This window comes from Orycteropus afer, unplaced genomic scaffold (assembly GCF_000298275.1).
Source record: "Orycteropus afer afer isolate SDZICR_OR568_19922 unplaced genomic scaffold, OryAfe1.0 scaffold00312, whole genome shotgun sequence".
NCBI classification, from domain to species: domain Eukaryota; kingdom Metazoa; phylum Chordata; class Mammalia; order Tubulidentata; family Orycteropodidae; genus Orycteropus; species Orycteropus afer.
This window is the reverse complement of record NW_006921899.1, coordinates 672,991-692,024: the sequence shown is the minus strand read 5'-3', so window position 1 is coordinate 692,024 and position 19,034 is coordinate 672,991. Positions and strand designations below refer to the sequence as shown.

The window sequence follows — 19,034 nt, the reverse complement described above, 5'->3', positions numbered from 1 at the left end:
CGGGTGGTATGACTGGAAGACTCCATTTTTTGTTCCCGGTGACTTTGTTCCCACCTGTGAGTACATGCAGACTACCCCTCAGAGAACAGCCCTCACACACAGAGAAGAGAGAGTGTGTGGTGTACATGTATCCAACAGTTAGAAACAACAATTGACTTACAGCTTTTGGCTTATATGGAGGCTGGATCTCTTTGCGTTCAAGTTTTTCCCAGTCAATGTATCGGAAAAAGGCATGCTCTTTGATGTCACGTTCACCTTCGGGTCCACAACCCAGACGTTTGCCCGGGTGTTTGGTCATCAGCTTCAAGAGAAAGAGAGACACAGAATTTAATTGATTTCAGAAAAGGAAGTGTGAGGTGTGTGGAAATTATCATTCCAAAGGGTTAGAGAAAGCACAATGAAGATTTCTAACTAAGTTCTTTTGTTTGTTTGATTTTCACCCCCCCGCAATAATTTCCTAGCCAAGTCTTTGTAAGGAAGGAAATGATAAAGAGCCTGTTGCCACCCCCACCCCACCCCCACCGCCAGACTAAGACCCCATCTGGGTAATTAAACTTAGGTCTAACTGTAACCCCATACGTCAAGTTGGAAATGTCACATGATACCTTTCGGTTCAAGAATGAGTTTTACGTGATTATTGGTACATTTGATGATGAAAGTTTCATATCGCCTACCTTCCCTCCCCCACCACAAGAACTGGTTGACCATCCCCAAGAAAGGCAAACGCCCCATTCATTCAGATACTGTTCACTTTTCTCAGTGAAGCACTTGCCAAGATGACAAAACAGAAGGAAAAACAGTCAAGTGGCCCTGAGTTTCAAGCAATTACTTTCTGAAAGCTCATTAAGTAGGTGAAGAGCTAGCCCAGCTGAGCTCATTTCCCTTCTAAGACACATTATGCTAAGCTCCATTGAGGTTTTCTTTGGTGATCTGTTTAAATTACTTAATTATCAGAAACCTCCATCTCTGTCTTGGAGCCAGTGCTAAATGACAAGATGAATAGATGCTCCAAGATGGAACCAGACAGGCTCTTCTTGTAAATGGATCCAAAGTCACATGCAAGTCCCTCTGATCCCCAGATTTCAGCAAAGGCACAGAGACAAACGAGGGATGAGTTGGTGATGAGGGAAAAAAAAAAAATCAAATGACTAACAAGAGGATATCCAAACAGGAAACAAAAGTGACAAGTCCAAGAAGCTTCCCAGAATTGACATGACATTAAATAGCCTCTAACTTCAGATTGTTTAGTTTGCTCAGGACTTGTCCATCTGCAGAAAAGGATGAAACCAACAATTTTCACCTACTTTGTGGACATTCAGCTTGGCCGGCTTCCTGCTTACAAGATAATTAATGGTCAGAAACTACCAACCCTCTCACACTTCATCCTGCCTCCTCTCACAAAAACACCTATTTTTCATATATGCCTGATCTTTCGTGGGGGAGGGGCAGGGGCGAATAATCCGGCACTTATTATGTTCTAAGCTACTTTGCTTATTCACATACATGAGCCTGTGTGATTGTCACAATGACCCAATGAGGTAGGTACATTATTTTCCCCATTTGATGACAGAGTAATTGACACTCAGAGAGGATCAGCAATCAGCAAGGTGCAGAGGCAGTAAGGGCCAATGCTGGGATTGGATTCCATCTCAGCCTGACTCCAATACTTGAGATTTCAAGAGAAATGAGTGAGCTTTGTGGGCTGGCTTGGTTCAGAAAGGTTTCATGGGGGGCAAACCAGTTGGATTGTGCCTCAAATTGTGTGCAGGGTTAGGATGGGAAGGAAGGAAGGGCTATAAGGTCTTGGCTAGCACTAATAACAGCAAAAATGGCTGCCATGTACTGGCATGCCCTACGTGCTCAGGCTCGTGCCAGAGACGTCTCAGCCATCACCCAGGTATTTCCTCTTTAATCGTTACAACTTTGAGGCCGTAGCAACTATTATTCCCATTTTCTGGATAAAGACAATGGGTCCAGAGAAGTAAAGTCATTTGCCCAAAGTCACACAGCTAAGTAACAGAGCTGGGCTTTGAAGAGATCTGCCTGACCCAGAGCTCCTGCGCCCTGTGCTATACAGTCTCTGCTTTGCGTCACTACAACCAAATCAAACTAAACTCACTGCCATCAAGTAGATTCCAACCCACGGTGACCTCCATTGGGTTTCCTAAGCTGTAAATCTTTACGGAAGCAGACTGCCTCATCTTTCTTCCATGGAGCAGCTGCTGGGTTCGAACCACCAGCCTTATGGTTAGCAGTCAAATGTCTTAACCACTATACCACCAGAGCTCCTGGCTTCACTGCAACATGATGCCAAGTTGGGTTTCTGTCTCTTTTACATGGACTCAAAGTGGGAGTGGCAATCTTAGCGAAACCATACTAATTAGGGTAGAAAATAGGTCCTTTAATAGGATGGACACATAAAGGACGCTTGGAGAAGGGGCTGTTTTCAAAGCCTAGCTCAATTTCCATCCAGGCAGGACGATGGCAAAAGAAAACCCACTGCAAATCATCCGCACTAACGCGGAGGCTCGGCACGGTGCCCGCCCTCTGCTCTGATGCGCCTGAAGCTATACAGACGGCTGGATTTAATCACTGTTCCAATCTCTGATCACCTCCCAGATGCATCCCCTGGGGCCCGCTGTTCAAGAAGAAGCAGTTGGCAATTTGCTTAAGCGTCAGCCCTCTACTGCGCATCAGTCTTGCAAAAAAGAATTCACAGTGGACTTAGCTCACTCAAGTCAGAAAGTTCCCAAGACTCGATGGTGAGAAAGTCACCCCAGTTAATCCTGACGGTGATGGGTCCTAAATTAATAGAAATCTGCTCTTTCCGGGAAAGTGCTAATTGGAGCTGAAGCTGAACGCAGCTGACCTGGAAAACCCTCTCTCCTCCATGACCCACTTAGCACCCCAGCTCTCTAGGCAGGGTGGGCTTGTCAAGGGAGGACAAAGAACAAGAACTGGGCACCTATTATGTGCCAGCAGCGTGCAAGGAGTGTTCTTTGATGCTTTCCCCACCTAATGCTCTCAAAAACGTTGTTAAATAGTATTATTATTATTACTCCATTCTTAGAGAGAAACAGAAGCTCAGAGATGCAAGGCAACAAGGATCATGTAACTAGAGAGCTGAAAAGTCCAGATATGCAAACCAAGTGTGTCTTGGTCTCCAAAGTCCCATACTTTCTTTTTCTTTTCTTTTGCAGGTTGAATCTTGTCTTCATTTTTTTTTTTTAATTGTGTTAAGTATGTTGCTGTCGTTCTTAGATTCATAGTGACCCCACATACAACAGACCAAAACACTGCCCGGTCCTGTGCCAGCCTCACAATCCCTACGATACCCGAGCCCATCGTCGCAGCCACTCTGTCAATCTATCTTGTTGAGGGCCTTCCCCTCTTTCATTGACTCTCCACTTTTACCAAGCATGGTATCCTTCTCCAGGGAATGGTCCTTTCTGAAAACATGACCAAAGTAGGTGAGATCAAGTCTGGCCATTCTCGCTTCCAAGGAGCATTCTGGCTGCACTTCTTCCAGGACAGATTTGTTAGTTCTTGGGCAGTCCATGGTACTTTCAGCATTCTTTGCCAACACCACAACTAAAAAGCATCAACTCTCCTTTGGTCTTCCTTATTCATTGTCCAGCACTCACATGCATATGAGGTGAAAATACCATGGCTTGGGTTAGGTGTACCTTCAACTTCAAGGAGATATGTTTGCTTTGCAGCACTTGAAAGAGATCTTTGCAGCAGATTTGGCCAGTGCAATACGTCATCTGATGTCTTGACTGCTGCTTCCATTGGTGTTGATTGTGGAACCAAGTGATATGAAATCTTTGATAACTTCAATCTTTTCTCCATTGATTGTGATGCTGCTTACTGGTCCAGTTGTGAGGATTTTTGTTTTCTTTATATTGAGGTGTAATCTATACTGCAGACTGTAGCCTTTAATATTTATCAGTAAGTACTTCAAGTCATCCTCACTTTCAGAAAGCAAAGTTGTGTCAACTGCAGATCACAGGTTGTTAATGAGTCCTTCTCCAATTCTGATGCCACACTCTTCTTCTTATAGTCCAGCTTCTCGGATTATTTGTTCAGCGCACAGATTGAATAAGTATGGGGAAAAGATACAACCCTGACAAACTCCCTTCCTGATTTTAAACCATGCACTATCCCCTCGTTCTGTTCAAATGGCAGCCTCCTGGTCCATGTACAGGTTCCTTGTGAGCACAATTAAGTATTCAGGAATTCCCACACTTCTCAATGTTTTTCATAATTGGTTATGATCCACAGAGTCGAACGCTTTTGCATAGTCAATAAAACACAAGTAAACATCTTTCTGGTATTCTTTGCTTTCAGCCAAGATCCATCTGACATCAGCAATGATATGCCTCGCTCTGTGTCCTCTTCTGAATCCAGCTTGCATTTCTGGAAGTTCTCTGTCAATATACTGCTACAACTGTTTTTGAATTATCTTCACTAAGATTTTTTTGTGTGTGATATCAATTATATTGTTTGGTAATTTCCACATTGTGTGGGATCACCTTTCTTTGGAATGGGTACAAATATGGATCTCTTCCAGTTAGTTGGCCAGGTAGCTGCCTTCCAAATCTCTTGGCATAGCTGAGTGAATGCCTCCAGCAGGGCATCCATTTGTTGAAACACCTCAACGGGTATTCCATCAATTCCTGGAGCCTTGTTTTTCACCAATTCCTTCAGTGCAGCTTTGATTCCTTCCTTCAATACCATTGGTTCTTGATCATATGCCACCTCCTGAAATGGATGAACATTGACCAACTCTTTTTGGTACAGGGACTGTGTATTCTTTTCATCGTCTTTTGATGTTTCCTGCATCATTCAATATTTTGCCCATAGGATCTTTCAACATTGCAACTTGAGGCCTGAATTATTTCTTCAGTTCTTTCAGCCTGAGAAATTCCAAATGTATTCTTCCCTTTTGGTTTTCTAACTCCAGGTCTTTGCACATTTCATTACAGTAATTGGCTTTGTCTTCTCAAGCTGCTCTTTGAAATCTGTTCAGCTCCTTTATCCTGTCATTTCTTGCATTTGCTTCAGCTACTCTCTGTTCAAGGGCAAGTTTCAGAGTCTCTTCTGACATCCATTTTGGTCTTTTCTTTCTCTCCTGTATTTTTAATGACCTTTTGCTTTTTTCATTTATGCTGTTCTTGATGTCATCCCACAATTCCTCTGGTTTTCGATGACTGGTGTTCAATGCATCAAATCTATTCTTTAGATGGTCTCTAAATTCAGGAGGGATATAATCAAGATCATGTTTTGGTCTTGTGGACTTGTTTTAATTGTCTTCAGCTTCAACTTGAAGTTGCATATGAGCAGTTGATGGTCTGTTCCACAGTCAGCTCCTGGCCTTGTTTTGGCTGAAGATACTGAGATTCTCCAGCACCTCTGTCCACATATGTAGTTCTCTGTCAGTTTGTTGTACTGTGGTGGCTTGCATATTGCTGTGAGGCTGGAGGCTATGCCACTGGTATTTTAAATACCAGCAGGGTCACTTATGGTGGACTGATTTCAGCAGTGCTTCCAGACTGAGACAAACTCAGAAGAAGGAAGGGGCCGTCCACTTCTCAAATAATTAGCCAGTGAAAAACTTATGAATAGCAGTGAAACACTGTCTAATATATTACTGGAAAACTTGATGAATAGCCCTAAAACATTGTCTGATATAGTGCTGGAAAATGAGCCCATCAAGTCAGAAGTCACTTAAAATACAACTGGGAAAGAGTAGCTCCTCAGAGTAGAGCCGACTTTAATGATGTGGATGGAGTAAAGCTTTTGGGATCTCCATTTGCTGATGTGGCATGACTCAAAATGAGTAGAAATAGCTGCAAACATCCATTAATAATTGGAACATGGAATGTACGAAGTATGAATCTAGGAAAATTGAAAGTTGTCAAAAATGAAATGGAATGCATAAAGATTGATGTCGTAGGCATTAGTGAGCTGAAATGGACTAGTTTTGGCCATTGTGAATCAGACAACCATATGATCTACTATCCTGAGAATAACAAATGGAAGAGGAATGGCATGGTATTCATCATCATAAAGAATGTTTCAAGATCTATCCTAAAGCATAATGCTGTCAGTGATAGGATAATATCCATATGACAACAAAGACAACCAGTTAATACTACTATTATTCAAATTTACACATCAACCACCAAAGCCAAAGATGAGGAAATTGAAGATTTTTACCAACTTCTGCAGTCTGAAATTGACCAAACATGCAATCAAGATGTGTTGGTTATCACTGGTGATCGGAATGCAAAAGTTGGAAAGAAAGAAGAATCACCAGTAGCTGGAAAATATGGCCTTGCTGATGGACATGACGCTGGTGGGTAAGTATGTAGGTAACATGCTGTTTGCATGTATGTAACATGATTGTGAAGATAGTGCAGGGCCAAACAGCATTTCGTTCCAGTGGACATTGGGTTGCTATGAGTTGGAACTGACTCAATAGCACCTAACAACAACAACATCATTTTCCAATTCAACATTCTTCACGTGTACAATGTGATGACATTAATTGTGTCCATCAAGTCCCTCACTTTTAAAATTCCTATTGCAGGAGCTGTAAACTCAAATGCCAATAGGAGGCTGGAATGTCATGTAGCCAGCTCCAGTAACAGTCATAGTGTCCCAAGGGTTTCTGAACGGAGTGCCAGGCCTTGTTCTAAGTGCTTCACATTTCTTATCTCACTTAACCATCAGAGAATCTTGTGAGGTCCTACTATTATCATCCTCAGCCCATAGAGAATAATGCCAGGACTCGGATTTGAACCCAGAAGGAATTGGGCCAGAAGGGGATTTCTGCACACTGGAGAGGGCACCCCCAACCAAAAGGGGAGGCTTCCTTCTAGCTAGCTGTTGTTTTGCAGGAATGACAGCCCAGCATGGTGAGATCTGATTTTTCAAGAGAAGCCAGAAAACTGAATGTTTGTGGGGAACTCCTGATCTTCAAGAGTTGGTGATTATTAAACAAATTAAAAGCTCAGTGTACGTCCTCTCCCAGCTTCCCAATAAAATATCTACAGTGGTCTGCGCTGGTTTTAGTCTGTGCCCTATTTTTCCTCCAAGCTTTCCTTGAGCTCTTAATGAACCCCTAAAGTCTCTCCTCTGTTCTTCACCTGCCCTCTCCCTGCCTCAAATCTCAAAGAAAGTGTATCCAACCAATTCATTGTAAGGGGCTGAGATTAACTCAGCATGTGGCTTCCCCAAGGATATGTCTTTGCATCTTAACCTACGTAGCTGGAACACAAAGTAGAGATGGTTCACTAATGGTAAGCAATGCCACCAGGTGCTGGGAGACTGAGAGGCTGGCCCAACCAATCCCAAACCAAACCCACTGCCATCTAGTTGATTCTGATGCATAGTGACTCTATAGGACAGAGTAGAACTGCCCCATCAGGGGTTCCAAGGCTGTCAATCTTTACAGAAGTAGACTGCCTCACCTTTCTCCCATGGAGTAGCTGGTGGGTTCAAACCACCAAGCTTTTTGGTTAGCAGTCGAATGCTTTAACCACTAAGCCACCAGAACTCCTAGAGGTTGGCAATCTCATTACAAACTACAACTAGGCACTCGACTGCTAACCAGAAGGTTGGCAGTTCAAACCCACCAGCCACTCCTCGGAAGGAAGGTTGGGCAATCTACTTCCATAGAGATACTGCCTCGGAAACCCAGGGAGGGGTCGCTATGAGTTGGATCTAACTCCATGGCAGTGAGTTTGGTTTGGTTTGGTGAGGAGGTGGTTGTTTCCAGCATTCTTTCACCAAAGCCAGTTCATAGGGCAGTTGATGAGTCAGGAAGAGCTGGGTTAGGTAGTCATTGCTATGGGAAGTCTACAGACAATCCTAGGATCTAGGATGGACAGCCTTGGTTTAAGTAGACATGCAGGTAGGAACCTATCATAAAGCCCAGGGCTAGTTTGCACCACTGACTGGAGAGATGATGAATGCTTTATAAAGACCATATTCTCTGGGTGTCACATAGTATGGTTTCTACACTTTCACAGAGTCTTAACAATCTTCATGTCACCATATAACTCATTGCTGTTGAGGCAATTCTGACTAATAGTGACCTTAGAAGACAAAGTAAAACTGCCCCATAGGGTTTCAAAGGTGGTAAATCTTTGCGGAAGCAGAATGCCACATCTTGGTGAGTTCGAATTGTTGACCTTTGGGTTAGCAGCTGAGCATGTAACAGTGGTAACACTGGGGCTCCTTATATCACTATATAATCTTTGCAAAATGTTGAAAAGTTGCCTTTGGAATATATGTCCAAAGGCAGTAGTTTTCAAGTCACATGGGGACTTTTTCAAAATACAGATGCTCAAACTTAATGTCGGAGGTGAGGCTAAGGTATGTGCATTCTGCTAAAGCATGTCAGGTCACCCTGATGGCACCGAGGTGGGGGCCACTCATCTCAGGGTCTGCCAAGGTCACCGTGAACACATCGTGGACTAATACCAGATGCATAACAAGCAGTCCTTACCAGAAACACAGTGTCCTCCCTTCTAACAGCTGCAATCTGCATAAACTGCACATACATAAATGTGCAAGTGCTCACAGCCATTCATTCGTTCAGGGGGCTAGGGGCTGGGGAGCACTAAATTCGGGTAAGCTTTTCTAGAGAATCTAGTAACCCAATAAGCCAAAAACCAAAGTCACTGCTGTCAAGTCAATTTCAACTCACAGCGACCCCTCCTTGGGTTTCCGAGGCAGTATCACTACGGAAGTAGATTGCCCAACCTTCCTTCCGAGGAGTAGCTGGTGGGTTTGAACCACCAGCCTTCTGGTTAGCAGTCAAATTCCATAGGTACCATGCCACCAGAGCTCCTGTTAACTCAATACTGTCGGATATTTTCTTAGAACAAATGTTACGCAGCTTTAAGTAGTACAAATCGTTATAGGCTTGGCTGGAAGTTTGAGTCCACCCAGACGCACCTTGGAAGAAAAGTCTGGCAATCTATTTCCAAAACAATCAGCCATTAAAAACTCTGTGGGCCACAGTTCTACTCTGACACACATGGGGTGACCATGTATCAGAGTCAATTTGATGGCTACCAAGACCTCTTTAAAGTGTTGAAGAGCAAAGATGTCACTTTGAAAACTAAGGTGCACCTAACCCAAGTCTTGGTATTTTCAATTGCCTCATATGCATGTAAAAGCTGGACAGTGAATAAGGCAGACAGAAGAAGAGTTGATGCTGTTGAGCTGTGGTGTTGGCAAAGAATCCTGAAAGTACCATGGACTGCCCGAAGAACCAACAAATGTGTCCTGGAAGAAGTGCTGCCAGAATGCTCCCTGGAAGCAAAAATGGCCAGAGTTCATCCCACCTACTTTGGTCATGTTGTCAGAAGGGACCATTCCCTGGAGAAGGGTCTCATGCTTGGTAAAGCCAAAAAGGGGAAGCCTCTCAAAGAGATGGATTGACACAGTGGCTGCAACAGTGGGCTGAAGTACAGCAAGGATTGTGAGGATGACACACGATCAGGCAGTGTTTTGTTCTGTTAGGCTAAGCTCACTGTGAGTTGGAGCTGACTTGATAGCACCTAACAATGACAACAGACACATAAGGAGCTCTAGTGGTGCAGTGATTAAGGCATTTGGCTGTAAACCAAAAGGCTGGAGGTTTGAACCCACCAACTGCTCCAAGGAAGAAAGATGAGGCAAGTCTACTTCTGTAAAGATTTACAGCCTTGGAGACCCAATGGGGGTTGCTGTGAGTCAGAATCGACTCAATGGCAGCATTTTTTTTTTAAAAAAAACAACAACAACACATACTCAGCTGAGTGGGGCAGAGCAGATAGATCTGTGCTACACACCTCTTGACCCTTCTTATGAATCCAGCTCTTTGGCAAAGTCTTTGTGTTTCCTCCCCCATTCACGTACTAAGGATTCCCCTGGGTGGGAATTCCCACTGGCAGCAAGATGCTGATGCACTGAGGCCTCTGGAGGCTTTTGTGAAAATTAGAAAAAAGCTCCCTCTCCTCTGGAAGTAGCAGCTCTAGGCCAGAGCTTGGCAAGCAGAGTGAGGGTTGAGTTCAGTATCCATCAGCACCTGATCAGCATCCCTGTGCAGGAGACAGTCTCCGTACCTGGCGGTTCTGGCCACCAGATTTAACAGGCACACTCACCCCTTTGCAGATGGCCACAGCTTCCTTGGACATGGATTTGGGATAAGCCACGTTGTGTTCCATGATGGACTGGAAGAGTTCATCCTCATCCTCCCCTTCAAATGGTGCCTATGGGACAGAGGATAGAGGGGAACAAGAAGGATCCTTGCACCCACTCCCCAAACAGCTCCAAACCAGCAGGCCCTCCCTGGAGCCCATGGCGAGGTCACACACAGGCCTCTCAGGGAGAGAATGAGAAAAAGTGGTCACCAGGCTGGTGGAGCCCTAAGCCTGGAAGTCATAGCAGCTCAGCTTATGAGGCGGGAAGCAAGCTGGGACTTTCTTCTGAAGGAGCCATATGGACAGGAGAGGGTGCTGTTCTTACCATCGCTTAAAATTCAATTACCTGCCCAGCCAACATTTCATACAGCAGAACTCCAAATGCCCACCAATCCACAGACTTCCCATAGGGCTGATAGGCGATAATCTGGAAAAACAGAAGGCATTCCATCAGGGAGGCATGCAGGCTTGTGTTGCAGCTAGAGATGGAATACAGACTTGCACAGCATGAGTGGAGTGTCCATGGAGGCAGGAGGGGTGGTGGTGGTGAAGGGAGAGCTCTTCCTTCACCTGCCACCTGCCTACTGGGGACAGTGCCAGTGGCTGCCTTGGACCCAGAGGCCGGCCAGTGGTTAGAAGAACGAACGAGGAAGCTACTGCCTACCCGAGCTTTATTTACTTTGCCAGGGAATGAAGGACATCCTTTAGGTAGGCACCTACCACAGGGGCCAACACCTGGGCAAACCACATTGCCTTTTCAAAGCACTTAGTATGATGTGTTATTTTTTCAATTGTTGTAAAAATAGAGGTAACATAGTATTCGACAATTGAACACTTTTTGCTTGTACAATTCAATGAAGCCAGGAGCCAGTGACATCAATCATGTTGTGCAACCATCACCAACATCCATTGCCATATTCCCCATCCCCATAAACAGAAACTCAATGCTTGCTAGGCAAAACTCCCTCTCTATCCCCTGTCCCCAGTAACCACTGGTAAACTCTTGATCTCCACATGATGTGGTATTTTTTGTACACTTCAATACAGTGATTATGGGACTTTTTTTTTTTTTTTTTTTTATTTTTGGTGAAAATATGCATAGCAAACAAAATCCACTCCCATTCCAGTTTCTAAATACAGTGACCAGTGACAGTGGTCACTTCGTGTCAATGGTCTCATTATTTCTGTTCTAGCTGTTTCACTTCCATTTACTTAATCTCCCTGACCTCCAACCTTCTCTCTCATCTATAATGTAAAATAGCTGTGGACCCTTTTGTCATATATATATATATATATATATATATATATATATATATATATATATATATATATATATATATATGTAATTATAAATTATAATGTAATTACATATAATGTAATTTTTTAAAAAAACAGTAATACTCAAGGGAGACAATCGATACTCTTTGAGTGAAACTGGTACTTTGTTTAAAGGTAACTTCAAGGGATAGTTTTAATTCAAGGTTTGAAGAGCAACTCAGGGCCATAGTTCCAAGGATTCCTCCAGACTCAATAGGTCAAGTCTGGATTCTTTAAGAATTTGAAGTTTTGTTCCACATTTTTCTCCCTTTTTATCTGGATTCATCTATTGTGTTCCTGAATGGAACGTCCAGTATTGATGTCCAGGCACCATCTAGTTCTGGTCTCAAGGTAGAGAAGGCAGGGCTTCATGTAGACAGTCAGTCCTGTTGTCCAGTTTCTTCTCTGATTTGTGGGTTTCCTTCTTCCCCTTTTGCTCCAGATGAAGAAAGACCAATAGCTGTATCTTAGATGGACACTCATAAGCTTTTAGGACCCAAGACACCATACAGGGAGGTAGAACATAAACTTTAAGAAATGTATCGTGCCAATTGCCTGGATTGTTCCATGAGACCACAGCCCTAAGCTCCCAAACCAAGAGAACTAATCCTCATAGGTGATTGGTTATATCTAGTATCAGCATGTGTACCCCTTTTTTTGGTTGTTGTTATTGTTGCAAAACCCTAGACAACCTAGCATTTGCCCATTCATCCCTTTGTCCTAGATACAGCTTATAGACATCAGTTACCTCAGTCATGCTGTACAAACTTCACCCATATTCAGTGCCACCTTTCCCCTTTCTCTAAACAGAAACTGACTACTACCTAAGGAGTCTTTGTCCCTCTCCCTCCTCACCCCTGGTAAACACTAATGAAGATTAGTTTCTGTATATTTACCTATTCATGTCATTTCATAAAAGTGAGACTAGACACTACTTTTTTTTTTTGGATTGACTTATTTTGCTCAATGTAATGTCCTCCAGTTTCACCCATGTTGTAAGATATTTCAAGAATTCATCTTTCTTTATCGCTAACTAGTATTCCATTGTATGGATGTACCATAGTTTACTTATCTATTCATTCACTGATGGCCACTGAAGTTGTTTCCATCTTTTTGCTATTATGAATAGGGCTGCAATGAACACAGGTGTGCATATGCCTGTTCATGTCACTTCTATCAGATCCCGAGGGTCCGTACCTAGGAGTGGAATTGCTAGGTCACATGGCAGCTCTACCTCTACTTTTTTGAGGAACCACCAGATTGTTTTCCACATAGCTGTACCATTTTGCATTATCACCAGCAATGGAAGAGGGTTCCGATTTTTTCTGCATCCTCTCCAACACTTACTATTTTCCATTTTTGTTTTGATCTTAGCCATCCTAGTGGGAGTGAAATGGCATCCATTGTGGTTTTGATGATGTTGAGCATCTTTTCATGTGTCTGTTGGCCATCTGCATATCCTTGTTGGTGAAGTGTCTGTTTGTGTTCTTTGCCTTGTTTTTGACTGTGTTATTTGTCTTTTTGTTGTTGAGTCGAGAGTGTGGTATTTTTATTTATTTATTTACTTTCACCTCCTCTTCATCTCTCTGTGCCTTCCTTTGCCTTAGTGTTATTGTGTTGGTTACTCACTTTTGGTATATTGCTTTTCCCTTCACCCAAATCAATACTTGTCTCTACCTATCTAGCAATACTCCCTCCCATCCCTGGTAACAAACAAAGGGTATGGTACTTTTAAGAAGAAACATTCTTTTTTGTCATTATAAAAGCAACACTTATTACTAATATACAGTTTACTCAGAAAATACAGATAAGTTAAGAGAATCAAATGAAAATCACTCATAATACTTTATCACAAGAAAACTTATGATTAATATTTGCTCTGCTTCCTTTTAGACTTTTTTCTATGAATACATCTTAAATGTGTGTGTGTTTTACAGAAGCATAAACCCTTTGCTAATATTCTATTCACTTGTTTTCATACTAATATTTGTGCAGCCACATAATCAGTTTTTACCTCCACATAACATTCCACTGAATGGATATACCAAAGTCTATTTTATCAATTCTCAATGGAGAGGTTTCTTCAGACATGGCACTAGATATCCTTTTAATGAGATATTTGGACATCTGTCCAATTATTTCCTTAGATAAATCTCTAGCAGTAGAACTGGTGGCTCAAATGGTGTGTCCAGTTTTGAGTTTTTGTACACATATAAACAAATTGCCAAAAAAGGGTGAAATTTAGAGTAGCTGTGTGATGGTCCATCTTTCAGTATGTTGTTGTTGTTGTTGTTATGTGCCGTCGAGTTGGCCCTGACTCATAGCGACCCCTCCTTGGGTTTCCGAGGCAGTATCACTACGGAAGTAGGATTGCCCAACCTTCCTTCCGATATCAGTATGTAGGGGCATCAAAGGGATTACGAGGTAATATAGCAAGGGTGACCATCTGAAGTTTGAAGGTGAGACAGTCAAGATTTAGAGTCCTGACTGTATTATTTACCAGCTGTGTGATCTTGGGGGAAGTTACTTAATTTCTTTAAGTCTCACTTTTTGTCTATATACAGTGTGGTAGTTATGTTTGTGTGTCAACTTGGCTGGGCCTGGTTGAGTGGCTGGGCAGCTGGTGGTATTATTCCCCATGATGAGATTGACAATCAACTCCATGGTGGGATCTACCATAAGCAGCTAAGTAGCTGCCTTTGGAATGTGGTCTGCTTCCTGTATATAAGGAGAAGCCTTGGGAATGGTCTCTAGCTTATGGCATGCTTGGACCCTGCATGTAGCTGTGTCATTGTTCAGCAGCCTGCCATGCTCTGCCGACCTTGGGACTTACAATGAACTTGAATTAATGGCCTGCTGTGTGGTTTGGTAACATCAGAACTGTGCCTTTTTACTTGTCAACCTTGGACTTCTCAGTCTCAGCAGCCAGCAGCTGTCTGACTGAAGAAACACCTCTAGCTCCAGTGGGCCAGGAGCAGGAGGCAGAGCTGGACCCCAAGGTCGAGGAGCTTTCACCCAGTCCCTAGAGCCTGGCACTTTAAACTTGGACTTCTAGCTTCCCAAACTTTAAGAATAAACTCCTGTTTGTTTAAGCCATCCCATTTGTGGTATATTCTTGTCAGAGCGGGCAATCTACTTCTGTAGTGATACTGCCTCTGAAACCCAAGGAAGGGTTGCTATGAGTCGGGGCCGACTAGACGGTACATAACAACAACAACAACAACTTGTCAGAGCAGCACTAGGGAACCAGAATATACAGTAAAGTTATCTATTTCCTGGAGGTTTGTGAGGATGAGATGTTATGTGCCTCTCACACATTATGTCCTCAAAATGCTAGCTATCTGGTGTGATAGAGCCTGGTGGAACCCCTGATACTATGGCTCCTAGCTGCCCTTCAGGTCTGGAATTGAGCCCACTTCTGTGGCTTCCAGCCAAACGAAAGACAGGCATATGGGCTGAACATTTACATGAGGTAGATACACTCCTTGGAGAGATCAATCAGAGTAGAAGGGCTGTGTGTGCACAAGGAGACGGCTCAGGGGGCAGGAGTGTATGGGAGGGAAGGATACAGGGAAGAGGTGGCCTACAAGAGTGGGAGGAGAGCTGTTGCATTGTGGGGAAACAGCACTCAATGTCATGAGACAAAGTGTACATGAACTGTTGTATGGAAGATGAATTTGCTCTGTAAACTTTCACCCATATCACAATAAAATAATAATAAAAAAAAGCTAGCTATCACTAGAAAGTTCTCTAATTCCATTTTTGAGGTTTTACACAATAAAGGTGTTTCAGGAAATCTGGCTGTAAAGTGAGTGTCTGTTTATCAAACTCTGTCTCCCACCTTGACTCCCACGAAAATCAGAAATGTACTCTGAGGAGAATAATCTACAAGACACTGAAGGGAAAGCTTGCTGTGAGAACACTTCTCGTTGAGTGTTTTCACACATTGAAAGCTCTTCATGTCTTATTTGATCCTCATGGAACCCAACAAGTCAATCCTTTCACAAAGGAAAAGAGAAGCCAGGGAAGTGAAAGGAATCACCAGAGGTGATGGGTTAGGTAACTGCTGAGCTGGGATGGACACCTGCCACCCCTGGGCTGCAAGGAGGATGCGATTTCCCCAGTAACACAGCTTGGGCCCTGTCCATGATTACTGGAGTCACACTCAACCGGGGACATTAGAAAACCACAGAGACTGGGCCCCACTGTGCAGCAGTTCTGATTCAATTGAGGCTGGCCATCTGATACTTTACAAGCTCCCCACACGACTCTAAAGTTCAACTAGGGTCGAGAATCAGAGATCATTGAGCTCACGAGCACGTCAAGCAACTGTGTTATCAATTGTGTCTGATATCCTAATTAATTAATTAAACAAAATTATAATAGATCTAAGTCTGCTAACAGGGAAAATTCCATTCTGCCCCAATAAAAGGTTCATTTTTAAATGGGTTACCTCCATAATACACAAATACATTTACGTTGTAAACAATCAAAACATACAGTTTGAACTGAATTTGACATTACCATGCCCTCATCTTCAGAGGTAACCAGTGTTAGCAAGTCAGTCTATTACCTTCCAGATCTCTACACAAACAGAAAATATACAGCAGTGTTCTGTAGATTTTTTTCCTCCATAAATGGCATCATACTGTATTTATCACTCTGCACTTGGAGTTTTTTTTCTCTCGGCAATATGTCTTGAAGATCTTTCCATACCTCATGTGACTCTGTTTCGCTCTTTTGAACTGATGCCTACTAGCAGTCTATATTATAAACACGTCATGGTGTACAGGGCATTGCTTTATGGATGAAGATGGGTCAAGTTAGTAATCTAGGTGCACCCTGATTTTTGTAAGGATGCACAGTACTTTCTAATATAGATGCAGCATCTTTTAGCAAATCATTCCTTTATTGTCATTGTGGTTACTGTCTATGTTTCATTATTAAAAAAATAGTGTTGCAGTGAAAAGACTTTGAACAAATATCCTTCTACCCTTGTGTGTGTGTTTATAAACTAAGGACCTAGAAGAAGAACTGCTTTGGTCAAAGAGTACAACAGTTTTACATTCTGTGTTGAGTTATTTCATTACCTTAAAAAAAACAAAACAAAAAAAAAAAACCGACTGTCATCACATCAATTCCGACTCCAAGCAACCCTTAGGACAGAGTAGAACTGCCCCAGTGGATTGCCAAGGCTGACAATCTTTACAGAAGCAGACTGCCTCATTTTTTCCCAAGGAGCGGCTGGTGGGTTTGAACCACCAACCTTTTGGTTAGCTGCTGAATGCGTTAACCACAGAGCTCCATTTCATGACCTGGGGCCTTCCATAACCATTGCTACGAATAGAGTCACTAACAGTCAAGAAAAGAGAAACCATACAATGTCCATTTCCAAGACTCTGTGCTATAACCCCACCGTCTTTCCTTAAAAAACAAACAAACAAAAAACCAATCCAGTAACAGATGGCCGAATTCCATCATTCCATGAATGAATTTAGAGGAAAAGGAAAGCTTCCTCTGGCACAAATGATTGGGCCATGATATGTTGGGAAAATCCATTCTGCAACTGACCATTTCCTTTGGGAAGGAACAGAAGGCACTAGAATTAAATCTTGATTATAGGAAAAAAAAAAAAAAAAAATCCGGCATCTTTCTTAGTTCATCACAGCTTATCGGTACACAGATCCTCTGTCAGCCGAGGGGATTTCTCTCTCTCTCCCTCTCCTCTTCCCCCCACTTAACAAACATTTCAATGGCATAATTAGGAGGTGGCGTCATATAGCCATGAGCCACAGCAGCTTGACAAGGAATTTTACTGGGGTGTGGTGGATGGCTCTTTGGAGTTTTATTTAAATTTTCTCCCAAACCTTCGTGTATTTTGGGCCCGAGCTTCTGGATGTGTGCTAAGTTAATTTGCATGTGTGAGCTCAAAGGAATGATTTCTGAGCACAGGATAAGGACCAGCCTGAGGGGTCGCTATGACTCAGAATCGACTTCATGGCAGCGGGTTCGGTTTGAGGTTTGCTTTTGCCAGGTACCACCCTCTACCCTCCTCAGCTCCAACACAGCCATCTTGGGAGCCGGAAAGACATCATTATAGCACAGACACGTGTCAGGGGCCCATTAAGCTCTCACCTCAGGGGCGATGTAGTCTGGAGTGCCACAAAACGTCTTGGTTGTCACCCCGTCCCAGATGTTTTCCTTACACATGCCAAAATCAGCAATCTTGATGTGCCCCTCAGAATCCAGCATCACATTGTCAAGTTTTAGGTCACTGCAGCAGACATAAGTATTAGGGATTCAATTAAATGCTTAAATGACTTAATTAAAGTCAGCCAACAGCCACTCATTGTGTGCAAACCATACATCCTGGTGTGTCGTATGTACTGGGTCTAGTGGAGACACATATACATGAGAAACCAACTATTTTGGAATCGACTCATAGAGAATCCATGTGTGTCAGAGCAGACCTGTGCTCCGAAGGGTTTTAATGACTGGGTTTTCCAAAGTAGATCAGCAGGCCATTCTTTTGAAATGCCTCTGAGTGGATTCAACCCTCCAACCCTCTGGTTAGCAGCCTAGTGTTAACCACTGGTACCACCCATTGACAGAGGTGAACGTAAACCAGCCCTTGCTTTCCAACAGCTTACAATCTGGCAGGGAGATAAAACAAGATCTATAATAAACCTGTATGCCTTATTTTTATTATTATTTCTATAGAGTTAACTACGCCAAGTGTCTCCAAGGACATGATGAGACAGCATTTGAGGAAAGAAAGATCCACAGAAAGTTAAACAAAAGGTGGAGTGTCCATCCATAGAGTTCTTGTACCCACAATTCCAAGAGTTGACCTTTGCAACGCAATGACCCTTTATCTTTGGTAGGAATATACATTTTTCACAAAATTACTTTCTTTCTGTCTTTGAAGATCATAGAGAGAAACAATGATTAGGAGAACCTTATTTAACTTTGAATGTTCCAAGCTCTCCTAGAGCAGCTCCTCAGAGCATAAGCCAGGAGCTTCCACTTATTCTTTCAATCCAAAAATATTTGTTGTGCATCTACTATGTGACAAGCACTATGTGTGGAACTGAGTAGATAGCTGTGAACCAGAGAAGCAAATATCCTGTTCCTATCAGACCAAATTCTAGTGTAAGGAAGAAGACAGTGAACACGCCTTCAAACCTATAAGCATGAATGTTATAGATTCTGATAAGTGGCATGAAGAAAATAAAGAGGATGATGAGACAGACTGACAGCAACTGGGGGAGGTCCCTTGAAATAGGGTGTCAGGGAAGAGCTTTCTAAGGAGGTGACAGTGGAGCTTTAAGCTAAAGGATAAGTGCTAATTTCTCAGTATGTTATTTCCATCTGTGTTGGTCAGGAGAGTTTGGTATTTGGGGAAATCACTGCACATCCCCACTATACTGAATCACTCCAGTATCAACACAGTTTCTTCTTCCTGAACACCCACTCCGTAGTCAACACTTGGTATTTCTGTACCAGTGAGTAGCG

The 19,034-nt window shown here is 42.9% G+C and overlaps 1 protein-coding gene across 1 annotated transcript in view; it reads right to left on the bottom strand.

Annotated features, from left to right (window-relative positions):
- Positions 1–19,034, bottom strand: part of PRKCB (protein kinase C beta) — a 580,609-nt gene that overhangs the window by 54,325 nt on the left and 507,250 nt on the right. The window contains exons 13-16 of the mRNA XM_007951796.2: positions 17,655–17,793; positions 10,549–10,629; positions 10,164–10,271; positions 161–301 (exon numbers count right to left, since the gene is read on the bottom strand). Coding sequence (XP_007949987.1) covers positions 161–301; positions 10,164–10,271; positions 10,549–10,629; positions 17,655–17,793 — 469 coding nt within the window. The remainder of the gene's footprint in view (positions 1–160; positions 302–10,163; positions 10,272–10,548; positions 10,630–17,654; positions 17,794–19,034) is intronic.